The sequence below is a fragment of the Erithacus rubecula genome, assembly GCF_903797595.1.
Source record: "Erithacus rubecula genome assembly, chromosome: 5".
Classification (NCBI taxonomy): domain Eukaryota; kingdom Metazoa; phylum Chordata; class Aves; order Passeriformes; family Muscicapidae; genus Erithacus; species Erithacus rubecula.
In genome coordinates, this window is record NC_136687.1 from 35,662,406 (window position 1) to 35,683,281 (window position 20,876).

A 20,876-nucleotide genomic window follows, 5' to 3' on the forward strand; every position below is an offset into this window, starting at 1 on the left:
CAAAATGAAAGCAGTCAGCAAGTCAGAGAAATAGTGAGCTTTGCACTGTCCCTAGTATCTGCCTCTCAAAACCAAATTAGCACACTAAGATGTCAAAGGACACAGGTTGTTGTTAGACAGGTAAAGGATTGGCTTTTTCATCAACAGAGCCATATGTAAAATCTTCTGTATCTTCCTGCATTTCTCATGTGTAGCAATTTAAGTAAGAGGTAGCAGTTGAGAAAATTTCCCCAACTTTTTAAATTTTATGAGTTGAAAGCTGTATCTTTTATAGAGAAAAACATTAACAATTAGGAACAGTGTGTACAGCCACAATGATTATTGCGATTTGCATTACAGAAGTATTCAAAGGTTTGGAGTAGCGTTTTCCTTTTCCGATAGGTATGCTGTGAATAGTTGGTAAGATACACTTCCCTGTTCTGACAGTATTTTATTTAAATAAATGAGGCATAATGATGAAAGAAAAAAGTATTTTCACATTATCTCTGGGATGAGAAATACTTACTTCAGGTCACAGAAGAGATGTGTAACCATACTAACAATCAAGTCAGGTTTTATTAATTCAATTTCTGAATCCTAGATGAGATGGGAACTTCAAAAAACATTACTGCTTTCAACCAAAATGAAATATATTCTTTTTAAAAAGAAAAAAAAATATATTTATTTTTATAGCTTGATGTAAGAAGCTGTATACCTGGCATAGAAGATTTCACATGACTGTGAAAACGAGAAGACCAAAAAAGTTTCAACTTGCTTAGTGCAATTTTGGCTTCTGTTTAAGAAGCTTTTAAAAGCCAATTTAACAATTTCTTGCCCTTGGGTATTCTTTCCTAGCTTCTTGCAATAAACTGCCCCTTCATTTCAGTCAGTAAAGCTTTTTGTAATGTTTTTTCAAACTAAATTACTTAGCCTTGTTAGAAAAATCCCTTTCCTAGGGCTGCCACTTGAGCCATTTAGCTAACAACTGCATTTCTATCTCTACAAAATTTGTGAAAAGGAGATAAGGCCTTGAAAAATATTACTAAAAATTAAAGTCACAAAATGTATTATTAAAGTCACAAAATGTATTTCTGTTAATGTTTTTAGACTGATTCCATCAACTAAGAACATGTATTTTCAATTAACCCTTTGAGTACAGGCATCAACACATAAGTGTGATAAATTATACCCTAAGAGTTACTTCAAATCAGATAAGTGGGTTTTTTCAGTATATACTAAACTGAAATGCACACTGTGGTAGAGGCTAGGGAGATGTGCAGTGAAGTATGGGTTTGAACTTTGAAATGCCTGGTTTCTGAGTGTATATAACTATTGTTCTGGAAAAATATACAGACAACTGATGGAAGCAAGTATAGCAAACCATTCTTACCTATTTTATGAAAGACAATGAAGATGAGAAGTAATTAATAATTTTGAAAAATTTTCTACATGGTAGTTTTTGTTGCATTTCCCAATCCTGTAATCATTGCCTGTTTTTAGGGAATTCTATTATGTTGTAATGAGAGGCATACCTTTAACCTTGTGTATGTTAGTCAACATCCTTTTCTTAAAAACATGAATTAGTAGCTCCGTTTACTAGAGATTTCCTCAAGTCATTAACTATAGAATGGATGTAGTCTGTGATGTTTATTCTGTAATATAGCTGTAAAAATTGTGATACTTCTTCCTTCTTGTGAGGATAAAATTTTAGATAATGTTGAAGTCCATGAAAATCTCTGATCGTATTTGAGGACAAATTTTGCCCTTTTATGATTCAATGTTCACTACTATGATCTTTTATTTTCTACTTTTCACTTATTAAATTTGTGGTAATAATAAAAGTAAGGTTCAACACATTTTGACAGAAATTTTAAGAGTGATTTTGTTAAATCAGTTAACACAGTTATCTCTGTTCCAAAAGGAAAGAATTCGTAACTAATCAGATATTATTAGATTTTTGCTGCTTAGATTGCAGCTCTGGTTACAATATACGTTTCTTATACCTCAAATTGGATATTTTGACCTAGCTTAACACTTACACAAATATAAATGCCCAGAATAGAATAAAAATCAGGGAAAAGGAATCACTCTTCACTCAAATTGTCAGTAGAAAATAATGTCAGCTTTTGTTTATTTTTGTGTGAGTAAAGACCATCTGAATTAATTTGTAAAGTAAGTGTAGCAAAGCAGAACTCTAAGAGACCTTGCAGTAGTGGTAATTCCAGACAAAAGTTGTGTGCCAGCCTCAGCCCTGCTGGGGCACCAAGGTGCAGCTCAGCCAGCTGTCTCTCTCCTGTTCTGTTTGGAAAGTTCTTCAGTTTCCTGGAGTTTGGTGGCAAAGGGAATTGCATTTCAGGCTTCCTATTACAGAAGAGATTTTGTTGAGTGAGGGGGAAAAAAAAGTGAATGTAAAGATTGAAATGTAGAAACCTCAATGAAAATATGTCTGTGAAGGAAAGCAGCTGGTGTGGGAACTGTGATCCTAGATACACAGGTATTTGTTGCAGAAAGGAGTGCTAGATTGAAACACTTCATAGCATGACTTGGGTTCAGTCCCTTAGTGACCTTGAATATCTGCTAGCCATTTCTTTGGAGTATGCATACAGGTTCTTAATTTCTCTTCTCAAGGAAGAGGAGTAAACTGCATTCTGCAAAATATTCTGCAGCTATTGTTGTCCTCAGGTTACTTTGAAGAGGAGGCCAGAAATCAGTTCTCTTCCATCTTCAGATTCATGCAACTACCATTTCCTTGCTTCTCTGCATAAAAAAAGTACAGTGTGCTGCTTATATTTGAATCAGTCTTGAACTGATCCCATGGGCAAGCCTTAACTTTTCCCTAACAGGTTGTTCACTGTCTAGAGTAATCAGATTCTGCAGGCATTGATAGCTTCTGGAGGTAAACAAATATAATTAGGTGTAACGGGTACCTTGGGGTGCTGTTAGCAAAGTGGCTTTTGGTTTTGCTTTGCATTCCTCTGTGATCCCCTAACTTCTGATTGGGTAGTTCTTTGCAAATAAGGATGTAGATTACATAAGAACAGTTGTAGCCATTGTATCAACAGTATGGAATACCTAGATTCTCAGGAAGGACATAAAGAATTTCAACCTGAGTTAAAAAAATAAAATGTGCAAAATAGATAAAATAATTAGACTTTGAAAAGCCTGCATGGTTGTCATGATGACAGATAAGACCCTGACAAGCTGAACAGCAGAGTAGGCTTTTTTTTGGTCTTATTTTCTACTTGTTTCATATCATGCAGCCTTATATCAATGTTTTGTGATGAAATAATGCTTTCACTGGTCTGTTTAAAGTATGTTAAATCTAAATTTAAAATTCAATAATCATCAAAATAATGGGCTTCATTGGAGAAAAAGGTATGTTTATATCTTCTGTTATACACAAGTAATACAAGATTAATTTGGTCCATATGATCCATCTTGAGTAATAACAGGAAGGAAAATCTAGCACCCTTTTTGTAGAATTGTTTACTGCTGTGACGTTGTCTTCTCCTGTCCTTCCTTCTTACATGAAAGATGAGGAGGGACTTTTTACAAGAGTAAAAAGAGTGACAGGACAGGGGGAATGAACTCAAACTGGAATAAGAGAGGTTATGATTAGATATTGGGAATAAATTCTTTACTGTGAGGGTGGTGAGGCACTGGAGCAGGGTGCCCAGGGAAGTTGTAGATGCCCCATCCCTGGAAGTGTTCAAGACCAGGCTGGATGGGGCTCTGAGCTACCTGGTCTAATGGGAGGTGTCCCTGCTCGTGGCAGGTGGGTTGGAACTGGATGATCTTAAGGTCCCTTCTAACCCAAATGATTCTGTGGTTCCACTTCTCTTCAGATGCATTCCAAAGTACAACAATAAGAACATTTAGGGAAAAATTCTATATTCTCAACTTCATATCCTGTTTCAAATCCCCCATTTTGCCCCTCCTCCACTGCAGTGTGTTCCATGTAGTTCTTCCTCTTCTGTAGAAAGTTTTTATGTCAACTCCTCATTGTTTCAATAGTACTGGTTTTGATCTTCATCTTTTTTTCTATGCATGACTTTTCCTTCCAGATGGCATCTTTCAAATAACACTTGCCAACCTCTTCCATATTAAAAAAAAAATTTGTTCTTTTACGCTAATTTATATATCTGTATCTGTAGATATCTACTTGTGTTCAGAATATAGGCTGGATATTTTGGGAGCTGCATTTAAATCAGTGTTGGTGCTCATTATTAATGGTTTGTTGTTTGGCTAATAGAGTTTTGATGGGGTAAAATGCTATTTTAAAACTCTTCAGGAGCATAGTAGGTGTCTCAAGACTTGCAGGAAAATGGTAAAATAAATAGAAGAAATAATATGCTGAAGAATAGAAATAGTAATTCCACAGTGGCTAATTTCATTCTTTCATCCTGATGTTCTTCAGAAAAGAACCTTCCTTTCTTCAAAATCTGCTACACTTTTCAAATAACAGTATTCATATTTACTGGTACATGTTCAGAAAATCAATGCTGGTGTTATTTCAGCTCATGATTACATGAAAGTTCTGACATTGTTATTTCTAATAGTGCTAATATTTTCTGAAAATTAAGGTTTTTTGAAAAATATAAAGGGTTTGTTTGTTGGTTTCCTCTCCTCCTCCCCATTATATAGCTTACATTTCATTGTAAGAAGAAAATGTGTAGGATTCCTCCTTTCTTCATTGGAAAGGAAGGATTAGTTTGCATTTGATGTAGTATTGTTGTTACAGATTAGCAGATAGAAAAATCTTATTGTGAAGAAAAATTCTTTAGCTAAGCTTAAAAAAAGAGAAAAAATAGCACAGACATGGTGCCTCTACATTAGAAAATTCAGAAGCAGAGGAGGTATTTCCACAAAATTGCCTGTATATATTTCTCTTATGCCTGCATGGGTGCCTGTTGCCAGGCAATATACTGATATAGCTGGATGTTTAGTCTCTCTTAATGTGTTATTAAATGTGCTTTTAGGAAGCCTGTGATTTCATGCTGGTAGTGTTAAAGATGTGCACGAGTACCAAGGGATACTAGGTGAAATGTCTTCAAGAGCCCACATGCAAATGTATGGGATTATGTCATACACAAAACAAAAAAATGGCTGATAATTATATTAACATCCAAGAAGTTTTGTAACACAGATTCTTCTGTTATAAGGTCAAAGGGACTTCTAGATGACCCAGGCAGTGGTTATAGCTGAATTAAGCTGTGTTTGGACTATGGCATTATGCCCTTTATTGATTGAAATTTTACCCCTCATGTATAGTCTAGACTAGCCCAACAGTGTGTTGAGTTGTAGTGAATGATTTGTCACTCTCTACTGACTGATTTGTTGAGTAGGTTCATACGCCACAGTTTTAAGTTGTATGGTTGAAATTATGAATAAAAGGAAAAGAGATGTTTTATGTTCAAGCAACTTTTATAAATAAATCACTAACTTGTTTCTGATTTTTGTAGTTTAACACAGCAGCCAAACAGTTGATAGAATTGGACAAGCCCTCAGGTTCTGCTGTTGATTCTGGAGAAGGTACCTCTGGGGCAGCCCACAACAATTCAACTCAAAAGCACAGCGATACTAAGAAGAACACCAAAAAACGACACTCCTTTACCTCCCTCACCATGTCCAACAAGGCTTCACAGTCTTCTCAGAACCGCCACTCCATGGAAATCAGTCCCCCTGTCCTCATCAGCTCCAGCAACCCCACGGCAGCCGCCCGCATAAGTGAGCTGACGGGACTGTCCTGCAGTGCCCCCTCTCAGGTAATTCACATGACATCAGCCGTAACTCTAAAGGCTTCTGCTCCTGTCACAGTATTTATTTCAAGTTATAATTATGTCTTACTGAATATACATCTTCAAAAACTCATCTTCAAACATGAGAACATTTAAGGAAAGTATTTTCTAACAGTTCTTATATAGCGATAGCAAATAGTTTTGGTCTTGTAGGCTAGTATTTCTCATGGTTGTTTTATTTTAAAGTGCCACAACGATTTTTATTAAACTGTGGAAACTAGAAACTGGAGTGATTTAATTTCTTGATTTCTTAAATTAAATGCAATGGTGAATATTAATAAAAGTGCATGCTGTAAAGGTAAAATGAAAAATCAACTTGAAGATTACACAAATTCCAGAAATGTAACATATTAATCTGGATGGGGTAAGTAGAAATATTTATCTGATTTTATTTATTTGTTAAGTAGTTTGTTAAAAATTGGCTGTTTCATATAGTGATTACACTTTGGGAAAAGAGAGAGCAATGGAGCCCAAGAGGAACTGGTGATGGTTTACCTGAACTCATAAATGTGCTTTATTTGCATGTTTTTGGAATCTGACAGCCTTTTATGAAAAAAAAAGAAAACTGACACTGATTAAAAGTATGTTTCATGTAGCTGGTTCAATGTATCTGCAAAGACTGAGAAATGTCAGTGTGGAAAAAAAAAAGCGAGCAGTGTGATCCAACACTGTATGAGTATCTAACTAAAAATTAGGTCTAGTTTAAGATTACAAGGAGTAGAATACTGGTGATTTTTGACCATGAAGCTTACAACTCTGTCACAACCAGCTCTTATTAAACTACACAGAACTGACCCTGGTGGGTTTTTCTCTCCCCAGGTTCATATTGGCACTACAGGGCTGATTGTGACTCCACCCCCCAGCAGCCCAGTCACAACAGGGCCTTCCTTCACCTTCCCCTCAGAAGTTACCTACCAAGCTGCTCTTGGTGTAAGTACTGCTTAAGAAAACTCAGCCTTCCCATTTTTCTTTAGTCTTGTACAGTAATTACTTTTCTCAAGTTCTGATACACTGATTTGAAATGATGGTTTTATGGGAATTGTGTCTATGTGATAGACAATGGTATGAATTTAAGTACAGCAAAAGCAGTATTGCTGCAATGTTTTCATCTTGTCTTATATATCCATTTATCTAGCTTTCCTTTAATTTCTCTGTAGTAAACACAAGAAGCACTTTTCCATCCAGAACAGTCTTTCTTTTAGTTATGAGTAGAAAAGAGATTATGCTGGGAGGGATGTTTAGAGGAGCAAGCAGGTTCTTACAAAAAACATCATCTTGGGACCACAGCTGCCAGGTGTTTCTGTTTTACTTAACTGGAGATTTTCAAGATTATCTGAAATGAGCTTCAAAAGTCTGCCGTCTCCTCATTAAATAAGGTGATTTTAGTTTCATGTACACCTGTGGCAGGTGAAGAACGTGTCTAACATGTTGAAGTTAGGTTCTTGGAGATCAATAGGAAAATGTAGCAAATGGCCATCATGTAAAGGAAGAAATATATTGCCATGCTGTTTCCTTTGAACTAATAAAATGACATTTTCTTCAAAAGGTGCAGGATTTCTTTCCAAAACCTACTGGAATTCTTTAGTTTCCTATGCTTATGTTAGAAAAACTGTGGAATGTCATATATCACACTGTATCCATTCAGAGCCTTACTGCAATAAAGTTTGTGAATACCAATTTTCATAGATCTTTAAAGGATCTTAATGAGACTTTATTTAAATCATAGGAGTTCTTTAAATTAAGTTCTTTCAGTCTAAAATTGTGCCCTTAATTTTTAAGGGGTGGGGCACAGTTGAATAATCGATCTTCACTTACTTGAAAAAACCAAACAGCCCAAACAAAAAACCCTGAGATTTGATCTTGTCTAGGTGTCTATCCATGCAGTCTTTAAACCAAGTAAAATATGATGAATAGCCTTGCTGCTAAATAGGTATAGTTTTGTTTTCAATTTTTGGCATTTGCATAATTTTACACATTTATCTGCAAAATTTAGGGCAGAATTGTCTGTCTTCTGGCATCAACTTTCTGTTGTTTAAGAAAATGCTGACGTGTGGCTTGGTAGCATTTTGACAGCTTCCTTTGGAACTCTTCAATTAGCAGTTTTCAGTCCTTTAAATTATGATGCTGTTTTTTTCTGAATTATCTCCAGTACTTGCTTTTGGTATGGTATGTACATGGTGACGTATGCCAGAAGTGGGTGCAATATTGCACAGATTTTTTCAGTAAAGAAGGTATTGTTAGTACAGCCCTTTTACCTTTTTAGCCTGATTCTATATCTTGAAAATTTGCCTGCGTGTAGCATAAAGTTTATGTTCAGCTAAATATACATCCTGATGCCACAGATTTTTGTCATCATTTGTGATGTAGTAATTGCTCTCAGCCAAGTAAATGTATTTCACATTCTTTGCTCTTCAGACACGACATTATTATTGACAGTTATATGGACCTTGTGCTTTTGCCCTGCTTTACTAAATCAGATTGAACTGTAACAATGCTTTGTCTTACTGTGGTTAAATTGTTGACTCCTTCAATCTGTGGATTATCTGTGTAATCCTACTGTTAAGTAAATGCTAATCTGGAAACAGTTAATAATCTCATTATATTTAGATTCATATTTTAATGTCATGAAACAGATAAGTTTAGAACTCTTGAGATTGTCTAGTCTGACCTCCCCTGGTAAAGCAAGGCCACCTAGAGCCAGTTGCCCAGGAGTGTGTCCAAATAGGTTTTGAAAATCTCCAAGGATGGATCCTTCACAACCTCTCTGGGCAACCTGTGTACATTATGGACTCTTGTTCAAGTTGGTATCCCCCAGGAAGGACCTTCAGGTCTTTTTTTGCCTATGAGGTGTACATCTTATACTAGAAACAATTGGCTGCTTATATATTAGTCCACATAGTCTTTTATACTTCTTTCATCCTTCAGAAAATACCTGTAAGAGCTGAGGAAACATAATCACCTTAGGTTCTGTTAGGCAGAATGCAAGTCTAGCTAACATATATGCTGCAAACATTGAGTAATTGATTTGATTTATGAGATAGTCAAGATTTGGAGAGGATTGAGCAGACAGCATTCAATGCATAATTTCAGAAGTTCTGTCAAATGCTGGGTTTTTTAAAATTTTCTCTGAACAAACACTTCTGTTTGTTATTAAGAATCAGTAGTTCTTTATTTGATGCCAACAAGGGAAAATAGTTTGGTGCTGGTGCAAAGTCATTAAGCCACCTCGGGTGCTTTAGTTGCTTAGGCTTGTTCAAAGGCAAGCTTACCATGGGTATTCACAGGAATTAAATTGCAGTGCTGAATGCAGCATGGAGAGAAACTCCTGCTGTACGATTGTCCTGTATCTTGAGGTGCTACTTTCTCTTTGTGATAACCATGTTCCTGCTTATGCTTCAAATTGGGCATATAATTCCCATTGAAAACCTGAATTATTCTCTGCCACCCTCTTTAAAAATCAATAGCCTTCTGTACATAATGTTCTATTTCTTCTTGACTTTTTTTCAGCATGACAAATGCAAGCTGGCAGCTCGGGCTAGAGTCAGGTTATTCCAAGAGATACGAGATGAGATGCAGTTTGTAAAGTCACAGACTGTGATGTATATCTTTTACTTACACTTTTCCTCTTGTTCATCAGTTCTTGTTTTCATTTTAGAAATGGGCAAAACAGTTCTGACCAATCAGGAGAGAAAGTAATGTTCTTGTTTCTCCAGATGTTTCCCTTCTGAAAATACCCTTCTTGACATTCTGAGCATTAATTTTAATCTGTGGAGCAATTGTGATTGTATATTTCATACACTAGAAGTGGATGGCTTGAGTCCTTTTACTCTTGTATTTTTTTTGTTTTTATAATTAGAAATTCCTGTATTTCTCATAAGTTTCTCCCTTTAGCTTTTTTCTTAATTTCTGCATACTGAGCAACTGACAAGGAAATTGGATGAGAACAGGATGAGTTTCTCTTTAGCATAAAGGTAGTTTATTTGTCTTCCTATCAGTTGTTTTGGTGGTTATAACACTATTGAAAGTAATTGTTCTTTGTAAGATTGCTGTTTATACACTTCTTTTATATGATGTCAAACTCAGATTAAGGGAGAAAAAAGAAATCTGAGAGGATGGGCATGATTATCCATCAGTGAAGAAAAGAAGATTATATTCCTTTATAGTAATTCCAAATTTATGCATCTTTGCTACATTTATCTGTCCTGAATCTCAAAGCAAGGAAAAGCTAGTGTCTTCTCTTACCTCCTGTAAGAAAGATGGCATTTTTATTGTCACCAGGAGATATTTTGAGCTGTCTTATTGTCTAACAAGTTTCTCTAAGACAGCTTGGATTAGTTCCTAGCCCAAGAGAATCTGTGACTCTTTTATCTGTGTACATATATAGGATTGCATTTTAGTTTTCTATGTTGCTCAGGTGGTTCAAAAATGTCACATGTATTCATTTTATTTTGTCAATAATGATGTTTTCCAGATGCTATTTGGTACCCAATATTGTATGAACTAAATAATTTACAAAGTTTCAGCCAAAATTGACACAAATAAGCTTTAGGAATGAGAGCACTCTTGTCCAGTGACCATATACACCCTCTACTACTTGTATAATTTAAGCAAATTTTAATTTTCATTCAGAAAACTTGTGATAATTTATTTCAAGGTTTTATTTTGCACTAGCAGTTCTTTAGACAACAGCTTTAATTCTTGGCTTGTGTTTTGAGGTTTGATTATTTGAAATTGAAGCAGCTATCAACAGAGACAGACTTCTCACAGCTAGAGCTTTTGGCTGTGATATTATCTCTTACACTGCTCTTTGGGACTTCCAGCCACACCTTTACCTTTAATTGGGGCATTAATTGGTCTGGTTATCTTGGCCACTGGCATTTTTGAACCTTGTTTAGTATATTTAAAGTTCTTTGCAAAATATAAATAACAGATGTCAAGTTCAGTAGTTGTTGGAGGAAAATATGCACGTACAATTATGTAAGGTTTATTCTCTTGGAAGAAAATTCTTGGATGTAGTTTATAAGGTAGTTATCTAACAGAGGAGATTAGTTGTCTTGGATTTTACTGAAAAAAAATCTTAAAGTATGTGATTTGAACCATGATATGGAAAAAAAAAACCCAAAATATACCACAGCAAAGTTAGAATTGCATTCACAAGTAGCAGCAGAAAACCAATCTAGCAACAAGAGATAACTTATCTTCCTTTCTGTCTGCCTTTACAGTCTCTTGAGAAGTGAAAAGTGTTTTGGATTGCAATTGACCTAACCATATTGCTACTTCTACAGATTGGAAATGTTGACTTTGAAATGGTGTCTTGGTGCATGCACTTAACTAGCAGAAATAGGTGGTCTGTATTTGGCTGGTTTGCATTCAATTACCTGCTGAAGGTTTCAAAAATTAAAAATACCTAATTTTTCTTGTCTTGTTCTCTCATACATGCACAAGAAGAGAAATTGCTCTTTATGTTGAAGAACATAAGGTAGTTTGAGTTGTTATTAATGAGGCACAAGCTTTGAGGGTTATATAATACACTGATGATACTTAGCTCTTTCATGTAGTTCCAGTGTAAGTTCAATAGTCTAAGTTGGAAGGTTTTAGTAAAAGCTATCCTAATTTTAATCAACCAAAATGCAAATCAACTTTTGTTGCAAAGAGGAAGCAGCTGGAAAGAAACAATGAGGTTTTGTATGAGAGACCTGGTTTTGATAACGTATAGTTTAGGAATTTTGTTAAACATAAGCCTAATTTGTTAGCCCTCAGGGAATTTTACATTTTTTTCCTAGACGTTGTGGGAGTGAAGACTGTTAATGAATGTTCTTTTCCACTGCTGAGCCTTTTATTATTCTTTGAGTGGGGTGATTACTGATCTTCAATTAACTGATATGGAAATGCAGCTTAATTATATTTAAGTTTAGTAAAATGCATGTGTTTCTAGAGCATGAGTATAGATACTTTTTGAAGTTGTAACATACATTAATTATCAAATTATGTAATTTTTCATCTTCCAATTAAAAGAGAAAATTTATCACTTATTTGGTGTTTTATATGCTTGAAAGTTTACCTGAGGTCTGAAAAGTAGTTGCAGAAACTTTCAAGTTTTCCCCCTCGCCTATCTAAACCACTTTTAATATTGCTGAGCATACTTTATTGAATCACATGTGGTTTGTGTATATTCTTTCATGGAATGTTGATTATGGGAGCTATCAAAACTAGCATGTGCCCTGGAGGTAGGTGTGTTTCTCAACAGCTAGAAAAATGGTGACATGCCAGAAAACTTCTTGAAAACTTGGCTAGATAATTTGGATCTATTTTACCAAGTTGGAGCAGTGCAAGCTGTGGAGTGTTAGTCCTCTAAAGAGTATCGAGTAGTTTATTTAGATTTGGTACTTGCCAAGTCTTTTGGAGTTTAATTGGGTTGTGGCTGGCTGCTGGTCTCATTACCATACTGATAGAGACAGGGAGGGGAGCAGACCCTGAATAAAGTAGAATGAAAGAGAGCTGTGAAAGTGCCTTTATTACAACTAAAGCTTCAGAGTGTATTATGTGTTCAAATGAATAAAATGCAATGTTCAGCATCTTTAGAGATGCAGGAAGTATGGAACCCTGACAACTGTGATATTGTGCATGAATAGGTTTAATTTTAAAGAATTCCAACTAATCATCTCCTTATGTGGATTTGTAATTCTACCATATATAAAGAAATCTAGATGCCTAAAAATATTTAAATTGATAATCTACTGATAGGTTGCATGAAAGTTAGATACTCACATTCAGCTTGGATTCAGCTGAGACATTTGTTGAATGTCTAACTGGGAGGGACAAATAACTTCAGCTGAAAGAGAAATGTTGGTATGTCAGTGTGAAATACCTGGATACTTAAAAAATTGTTGCGTAGAATATGAAGCAAATGCAATTGCCATTTTTGTATAAAACTACTAGTATCAAAGCTCTCAGTGATGTTTCTCATTTTGTTTAGTGTTGGATACAGAAGGCTTATTTGATCTTAAGAACATGTTAATGACCAGAAAAAAAGCTTTAAATAAAATAGGAATATTTCATGATATAACATGAAATTTATGTCATTGCTAACTGTAACAATTTTGTCTGAAACACTGTAAGAATTGATCAGTTTTCTCTAGATGTGAAAGTCTTTAATTATGCAGTTCTTTACTGTAACTTGGCAATGTAAAACTGGTTTAAAGAGATTATTAACATTTTCACCAAATGCAGCAAAGCGATAATCACACAGTGTAGAACTAAAACTCATTTTCACTATAGGTTTTTTGTTTTGAAAAACTGGGGGGGAAAAAAAAGGTGGAACCCTTTAGAAGTGAAGTCTTTGAGGGGAATTAAAATGACTTTCAATTGCATATTTTCCAAACTGATAATGCAATGTTATGCATTTATGTGCTCATGTATAGGAAGTGCCAGGCACTATTTCAGGATATTTTGTTAATTAATATTCTATTTCTGTGGGTTTTAGGAAGAATATGTTTGAAATTAATTCAGTTTCACTTTTTCAAAGGTGGGAGGTTTTTTATTACTCTTTCTGTGCGTGATATAACACAAATAGTTATTTTTGAAGGGGGGAAGGAAAAGCTCTCCTTTTGTGAGTGCCTTTTCCCAGGAGTGTCAGTGCACAAGGTCCTAAAGAATTGTCTGAGGCCTTGCAGAGCAGAAGGTAACAATTGCTCCATTGATTCTCAAAAGGCACAGAAGTCTGTAGGCAGGACCCCCATTACGATCTGTGGTGCCTTTTTACTGGGGTATTTGTTAAAGATTACCAATCTTGATAATACTGAATTTCAAAAGCTAACTCTTTAAACTAGAAGAATAGGAGAAAGAGGTAACAATAGCTCAGTGACTATGGTCTCATATTGTGCTTCTTTTGTAACCCATACATCAAAAGAAAATTTCCCCCAGAAGGCGTGCTTTTGGGTGCACTGCAGCTGAATTGTATATTATGTTTCAGCTTCAGGTTACAAAAACAATCATGTTATGAAGTACAGTCAGCAGCAGGATGCAAAATCTACCTCCTGGAAGGCTTCTGAATTTTTGTCCAACCCTGTCCTAAACATGTTATAACTAGAAACAGTGTTTTCCATTTTTCCTGTGCTGAGAAATTGCTTGTCATTTGCTTAATTAGCTGCCAAGACTTCAAGATTTTAATCTGAAAGAAAGAGAAATAGAGGCAAAGCTAACTCTCCAGATATATTTTAACAGTAGGTAAAGCAATAAAGGACTCAGTTGCTTTTTTCCACCTCCTTAGAATATCATGACTTTATTTTTTTCCCAGCTGATTGAACTCATCAAACAATACTGATCATCTGTTGCTGGTTTTTTTTTTTTGTTCTTATAAAATCAGAATATGAATCCCCCACTCCCGCCACCGCCTCTCTTGTCTGCTGCAATCATTGCATCGGCCACTTCTGGACCTCAGTCTACAAGTGTCATACAAAGGTCTGCATCAGGATCAACTGACCAAGTGGCACATTTAAGACCACAAGCTCGTCCCAGTGTGTAAGTAAAATTGAAACTTTTTTCCAGTCAGAAAAACAGAGCGAGATCACTAACTTCACCTGTATGTTTAGCACAGCAGCTGGCTCTGTTCTGCTGGAATTGCCAAAAGGCCAAGCATGCAACTTAGGGCAAAAACATCCAGAAAGGTGATACCCCCAAACAGGCTCCATAACTGAGCATTGTTAATGTCTCAGATAAATATAATCAGTTGTTGCTGTGTATAGAAGGAACTCACTTCAAAAATACAAAGTATTTGTCATGCAGAAGATGAATGAATCCTTGCGTTAGCACTGAATACTGGATAACTCAGAAGTGTCATTTCACTGGAGTGAATTTATTCAATGTTTTCCATTATGTATGGTATGAAAAGGCTATTCTCATACGGAATAACTTATGCCAAAACACAGAAAGTGCTGTATTTAATTTAGGCTGTTAAATGTGTTACTGTCAGACTACTTGTGTCAGTTGCAATTGAAATTTGACTGAAGATTCTACAGTGCACTTAATTAGTGGGTGGCAATTTGGAATGAAGGCAGAAAGCTGCTAGTTAGCATTATGTCTTCACACTTGTAATACAAGCAAACGTGCGTCATCCTTTCGGGTGAAAATATTTGGTATATTAACATGTGTTGCTAACAACATCTTTCTTCTTGAAAACTTCTTTGTGTGCAGCTTGGGGAATAAGAATGATAAAAGAAAATGTAAAATTCAGGAGATGCTGAACCATCTAATGGGACATGTTTGAATAAGGACTGTTTTTGTTCTGTTCTCTTCTTGTTATCTTCCAACCAGGTTTCCTCCCGCTCCAAAAAAGCACTCTTCTTGTATAGCTTGTGCATCTGGATTTGGACTCTTTCTTGGTGTCAGGCATTTTAACACTGGCTCTTATGGATTATTGCTCCTAGTGCAGTTAATCAAATTCCCATCTCATTTACTCCCATCCTCTGTCTTCAAAGGGTTGCTCTATATGAGGATACTCATGAAATTTGGAGTAAATTAACTAAAAGGGAAGTTAATGAACATCAATTAAAGCAGATCAATTGCTTTTCCATAGAGCTTCAGTGTGTGCCTTTGTAGATCTCTGTTAAATCATGTACAAGTGAAGCCTTCTGTTGCAAGTGTGCCATGTGTTCCCTTTAAAGTGTATTTTTTGCTTGTTTTGGATACCTATATTGCCTTAAAGCATTTTTGTAGATATTGCAAAGTTTCTTGGGTGGACAGCAAGGAATAAAAATGTAACGCAAAAAGGAGAAGCATGCAGTTAATGCTATTGTTACTATGCACAAGAGACAATTTTGATGAAAGAATGTTTTCTAAAGCTACTTTTTTGCACTTGGTGTTACAAGGGGAGTGGGAAAGACTAGCACTGCAAGCAACTGTAGATCCTTTTTCATAAAATGGGGATGGTCTACACATCTACTTAATTGGTTGCCTCTTGTGAAAAGTAAATTTATTGGAATGCTATTTTCAATAGGCCTGGGTCAATAATTGTATATATGGTTCAAATGTGCCAAAAAATAGGACACTGTGGTGGTTAAAACAGTATCACTTTCTAATAATAGAGAACTGTGCAATCCTATTTGAAAATTTCCCTAGGAACATTCCAAGATGCAAATACAGTAGCTTAAACTTGTTTTAAACTTTTTTTTCCTAAGAATTTTTTGAAAAGAAAAAATGCAAATGCTTCTAAATTCTCAATATGATTTCAAATGCACTGTATTGTGCTTTAGTGTTGCTTAGAAAACATAAAAGGAAATAAACTTTACAAGTGAGTTAGCAGCTAACCACTTTACCCATGGACTTCAATTTCTTTTGCACTGAAATTTGCACAGGAGTTTGCAGTTTTGCAGTTTTAAATGTAGTTCTGACATTGATCTTTCACTCCTAGCTCACAGAACTTCTCTATTCTCCCCAACTCTCCAAATAAAAGAGAAATTGAAGTGTCACAAAGTATGAGAGATAAGAGAAGCTGGTGTAGAGAAAGAAAAGTGGGATATGCTGTGATATGTAGTTGATAAACACCTACTTAATTAAGATTTCTAACTTCATTAAGAAAATGGACAGTCCTATTACAAGTCTTTTGCATTCCATTTGATGCCTTAAGTTTTAGCTTTTGTATTTTTCAGATTCTGCTGTGACTCTGAACTTCATATAAAGTTTTAGCAAGTTCTCTTCACAGTTTAATTAGACAGAACAATCCTTTTCCAGCCTGAGAACCAAGGACAGCATTGCAGCTTCAGGCCCAAAAAGTTAAACAGCAGTGAATTGAGGAGAGCAATCTGGGAGGATGGGACTTCATAACCTGAAGCTGTAATTGGACAATTAACCCCCATATGTAAATGGATTAAAACTTATAAAAGTGTGAAAACTTGTGACTGGTCGTCCCTTTTGCATCCATCTTGGGTAGAGCCACGGCCAGGCTCTTGTACTGCCCAAGGTGTATCCTTTGAAGGCCTTTTAATAAATACCTACTTTATTCCTTTAACACTGTCTAGCCTCTCTTCCAGGTAGCCTCTTTAGGCATCACATTAAAGTGCACTTCAGAGGATTTTCTTAACTGTCATTGTTTCCCCTTAATATTACCTGTGACTTCTGTTTTAATATTGTAACAGTATGGTGGATTATCACAGCAATAATCTGATATGATCTGATGTGATAATTCTGCCATGCCTTGTCATCTCTGACCCAACTCTCTGTGCCAGAAAGACAAGTGATGTTTTGAAGTGTTTTAGTTTTATCATTTGTTGCCCTTTTCCTGTCTTTTAGGTATGTTGCCATCTACCCCTACACTCCTAGAAAAGAAGATGAACTGGAACTGCGGAAAGGAGAAATGTTCCTAGTGTTTGAACGCTGCCAAGATGGCTGGTTCAAGGGAACTTCCATGCATACAAGCAAGATTGGTGTTTTTCCTGGGAATTATGTGGCTCCAGTTACAAGGTACAATATTATACAAGTGTCTAAATAGTTAAGCTAGTTTCAAATCCAAAATTATTCTGTTCTTGTATTAAATGCTAAAATGGCATAATAGAATACCTGTGGGTTTTAGTAACTAGCTGGTTTTTTTTCAGTTGTGTTTTATTGTTTGCTTTAAACTTTGGCAGGACGGTGACAAGTGCATCACAAACAAAAGTTCCCATGTCTACTGCTGGCCAAACAGGACGAGTGGTGACTATGGTCAGCCCTTCCACTGCTAGTGGAACATCCCAGAAGCTCCAGGGGAATGGTGTGGCAGTGAACTCCAGCTCAGTACCCACAGCAGTGGTTTCTGCAGCACATGTCCAAACCAGTCCACAAACCAAGGTCCTTATGCACGTGACAGGACAAATGACAGTCAACCAGGCTCGAAATGCAGTTAGAACAGGTAAAAAAGTATTCCAAAATTTGTAATGTATTGTTGTAGAGTCTATCCTGACAAATGACTGGAGTGAGGAACTATGTAAGTATATGCTGGGGTTTTTTAAAGCTTTTCTTGATGTCAGTGTTTTCTGAAATGACAGTCTTGAGTTGTTAGATCTTTTATTATTCTCCTCTAAGCAACTGTGTGTACGTACATACTCCCACTATTGGGAAATCATATGCAAGTACTTCAGGTGGAATTTTTCTTTTTTTTTTTTTTTCTGTTGTTCCAGCAGTATCTGGGCTGGGGACAGTCTTTGAGCTTCTCCACTCATATGCAATTCATACAGTAATAAAAGTGATAAGAACATCTGAGTCATAGCTTATTTTTTTGTGTGTTAACTACATAAGAGCTACAGATTGTTCTAATTTAGCCTTCACTTTTAAATTGTCTTCTAACATCTTTGAATACCTTTAGTGTTCCTTTTCAGGTCTCTGGCTCAGGGTTGGTCCTTAGGCATTCCAGTTTGTTCTCTAACCTTGACTGCAACTTCTTTCAGCTTTGACTCTGAAACACTAAGGCTGTGCTGGCTTCAAGATCTGTATGATCTGTGTAATAAAATTCTGTGTTTTTGGAAGGTGTAACTCTCCATTTACTGTCTGGGGCAGGCCACATCATAGTAAAACATGCCTTCTTGTTATTTAAATGCAGATCCAAAAAGATTGATAGTGGTGTTTTCAGGTGCTTTTGTTTACCAAATCCATGCACTCCTCTGTGGATTTGCCAGGCTAAGAAAATACCACACAACTGGAGCCGAATCTGTTCCAGTTGCTTCAAGGGCCTCAAAAGAAAAAGAAAAAAGGAAAACTCCCATTTCAGACTATCACAATGTTCCCCCTTTCAGCCTTGAATTTAGGGTCTATGATCTCCTGACTGAGTGTCATGACAAAAGGGTTTTTTTTTTAATCACAGGATTCTTATTGGCTGAGCAAAAGAGAAAGCAAAACATGGTAATGGTATGTTCTGTTATACTCATAAGAAGGGTTATTTCTAATGGTCTCAAAATTCATGGATTAGCCCACTTCTCAGAGTCATGCATCTCCTAAAACACCTTGTGCATATTCATATGTCAGCACCAGGTTTCCTTTTGGAGGTAGGATGTGTGTGTATGTCTTTAGTTATTTTATTTCCTTAATTGGCCCCATCTTCCTCCAGTCTGATCTGAAGCTGGAGCAGGTGTGTTAGTCTTCTGTAACAGTTTTATTCTTTGCCTTTAAATAAAAATAACCAGAAGCTGCTGGCAACTGGTAAGAGAAACTAAGTGAAGCATCTGTACTCTCCTGCCTCTTAGGCACAGGTGGTCCCTACTCTAAATCCTTCTTTTGAACTGCCTGGGAGCTTAACAAGTGACAACACAAAGGAGAAAGCTCCTCTGGGCTCCAGAGGCCTTTCTGTTCCTGCATCTCTGCACCACTGTCAAGATGAATAAGCTTTTACAATTTCATTCAGCTGGCAAATGTGACAGCATACTTCCCACCAACTTTTCAGGTCCAAAATGAAAAATTCAAAGGGACTGGACTCTCATCACAGAGAACTTAATATTGAATTGTGCAAAGGTATGCTGCTGGTCACACAAATACAGATCTGTCCCTTATAAGGACCTGAGCACTGAAGCAGTAGGGGCTGCTTTTTGTTCAAATGTTACAGAGAACTTTGTAGTAAACATCTGAAATACGATCCTCTTGAGCTTTCCTTAGCACATTTGCTGAGTGTTAATCTTTGGGTAAGGCTTCACAGGTTAATGCAGGGCTCCAGCTTCAGTTTAGCTCAGGGCATCAAGGACCATTCTTCAAATCTTAGTGAGATATTTCTTGACATCACCTTTGCTGAGGGAGTATGCATCCTTTGATTTGAAGGACCTATAAAAAGTACATATTATGCCTATTTCATTAAAGGATAATCTGTATGAAAATATGGTGACTTGAAGCATTTTTCCTATAAATTCCATCAGCAATAAGAAAACAAAACCAGAAAACTCTTCCATGCTTGTCATACATAAATTGCATGTAAGTGTAGACAAATCTTGAAGAATATCAGCTACTTCTAGGAAAATTGATGTTGTCTCATGAACAAAAGCCAGCATTAATAATTGTTTCTTGAAAAAAATAAATCTTGCTGCAATCTCCTTATCTTTTGAAATGTTCATGCTACTCAGGAGTTGGGAAGGGTTCGCTACAGTAGAAGAAGTTATCAAAAAATTAGACGTAGAATATAAGGGATGTGCCTTTTTTTTTTTTAAGTAAATAACAAAGAATTTATGTTTCTTATTGCACAGATTGTAATTGAGTATAATACTGTAGGATTGTTATATAAAATTTGCACCTTGGCCAGTCTTCTCTAATACACTGTTGCTGCAATCTAACCAAATTACTAGAGGAATTTATAGAAAGCAGAGTAAAGAGAGCAAGTGCTGGAGGTTGGGTTACAGGATTTCACTTATAACAAGTCCTAAACTCTATTAGTATCTGAAAAATCAAAAATCTATACAATTGAGATGTACCTGCAGCAAGCTAGAGGGATGACCCTTTCTTAGAAAGTTTCAAAGTATTTGAAGGAGAGAGGTTGTACAGCACTGGGGTACATTTTACCTCATGTTCTGTTGTCTGCATTTCATACCACCCAGTGGTGCAGAGATGCCCCAGCTGTTGAAATGGTCTAACAGCATGCATATATGATTGACCCTATGACTTTAGCAGCAGTGTTACTTCTTGGAAAGGACAAATTAGTTAATGTAAGGCTCTGTCAGTGCTTTGCAGTGTTGTCCTGCAGCTCAGGTTAGTATACTCAGCCCTGTGCTATTCTCCAGCTTCCAGTGTAGATGTTCCTTTTATTTTGCAGGGATATGAGTAAATCCACTTTCTATATTTAAATGCCCCAAGAGACAACAGCTTATGTTTTCAGAGAAAGCACTCATAGCAGTAATTGCCACTGTGCTTATTGTTTGAAAGACCCATGAAATCTGTTGTGGATTTTGTGAATAGTTTAGGGAAACAATCTGCAACAACAATCTAATTATATTTTAGCAGCTTCTATAGGTGTGTTTCTTCCTACTTTCCTTTGTATGCCCTGACAACTAAATGTCATATTAAAAGGAGCAAACAAGTTCCAGGCAGTGTTTAGGTACTAAAGTGTAATTTTCACTTCACATCTGTCTGTATATGAAGCATTTGACTTAGCAGCTT

At 36.2% G+C, this 20,876-nt stretch overlaps 1 protein-coding gene across 2 annotated transcripts in view; it reads left to right on the forward strand.

The window, feature by feature from the left end:
* The window catches only part of SH3RF1 (SH3 domain containing ring finger 1), an 82,455-nt gene that overhangs the window by 50,868 nt on the left and 10,711 nt on the right, over window positions 1-20,876 (forward strand). For both annotated transcript variants that reach the window (XM_079305935.1, XM_079305934.1), the window contains exons 5-9: window positions 5,442-5,744; window positions 6,597-6,707; window positions 14,143-14,297; window positions 17,064-17,234; window positions 17,399-17,658. In XM_079305935.1, the coding sequence (XP_079162061.1) occupies window positions 5,442-5,744; window positions 6,597-6,707; window positions 14,143-14,297; window positions 17,064-17,234; window positions 17,399-17,658 (1,000 nt within the window). The remainder of the gene's footprint in view (window positions 1-5,441; window positions 5,745-6,596; window positions 6,708-14,142; window positions 14,298-17,063; window positions 17,235-17,398; window positions 17,659-20,876) is intronic.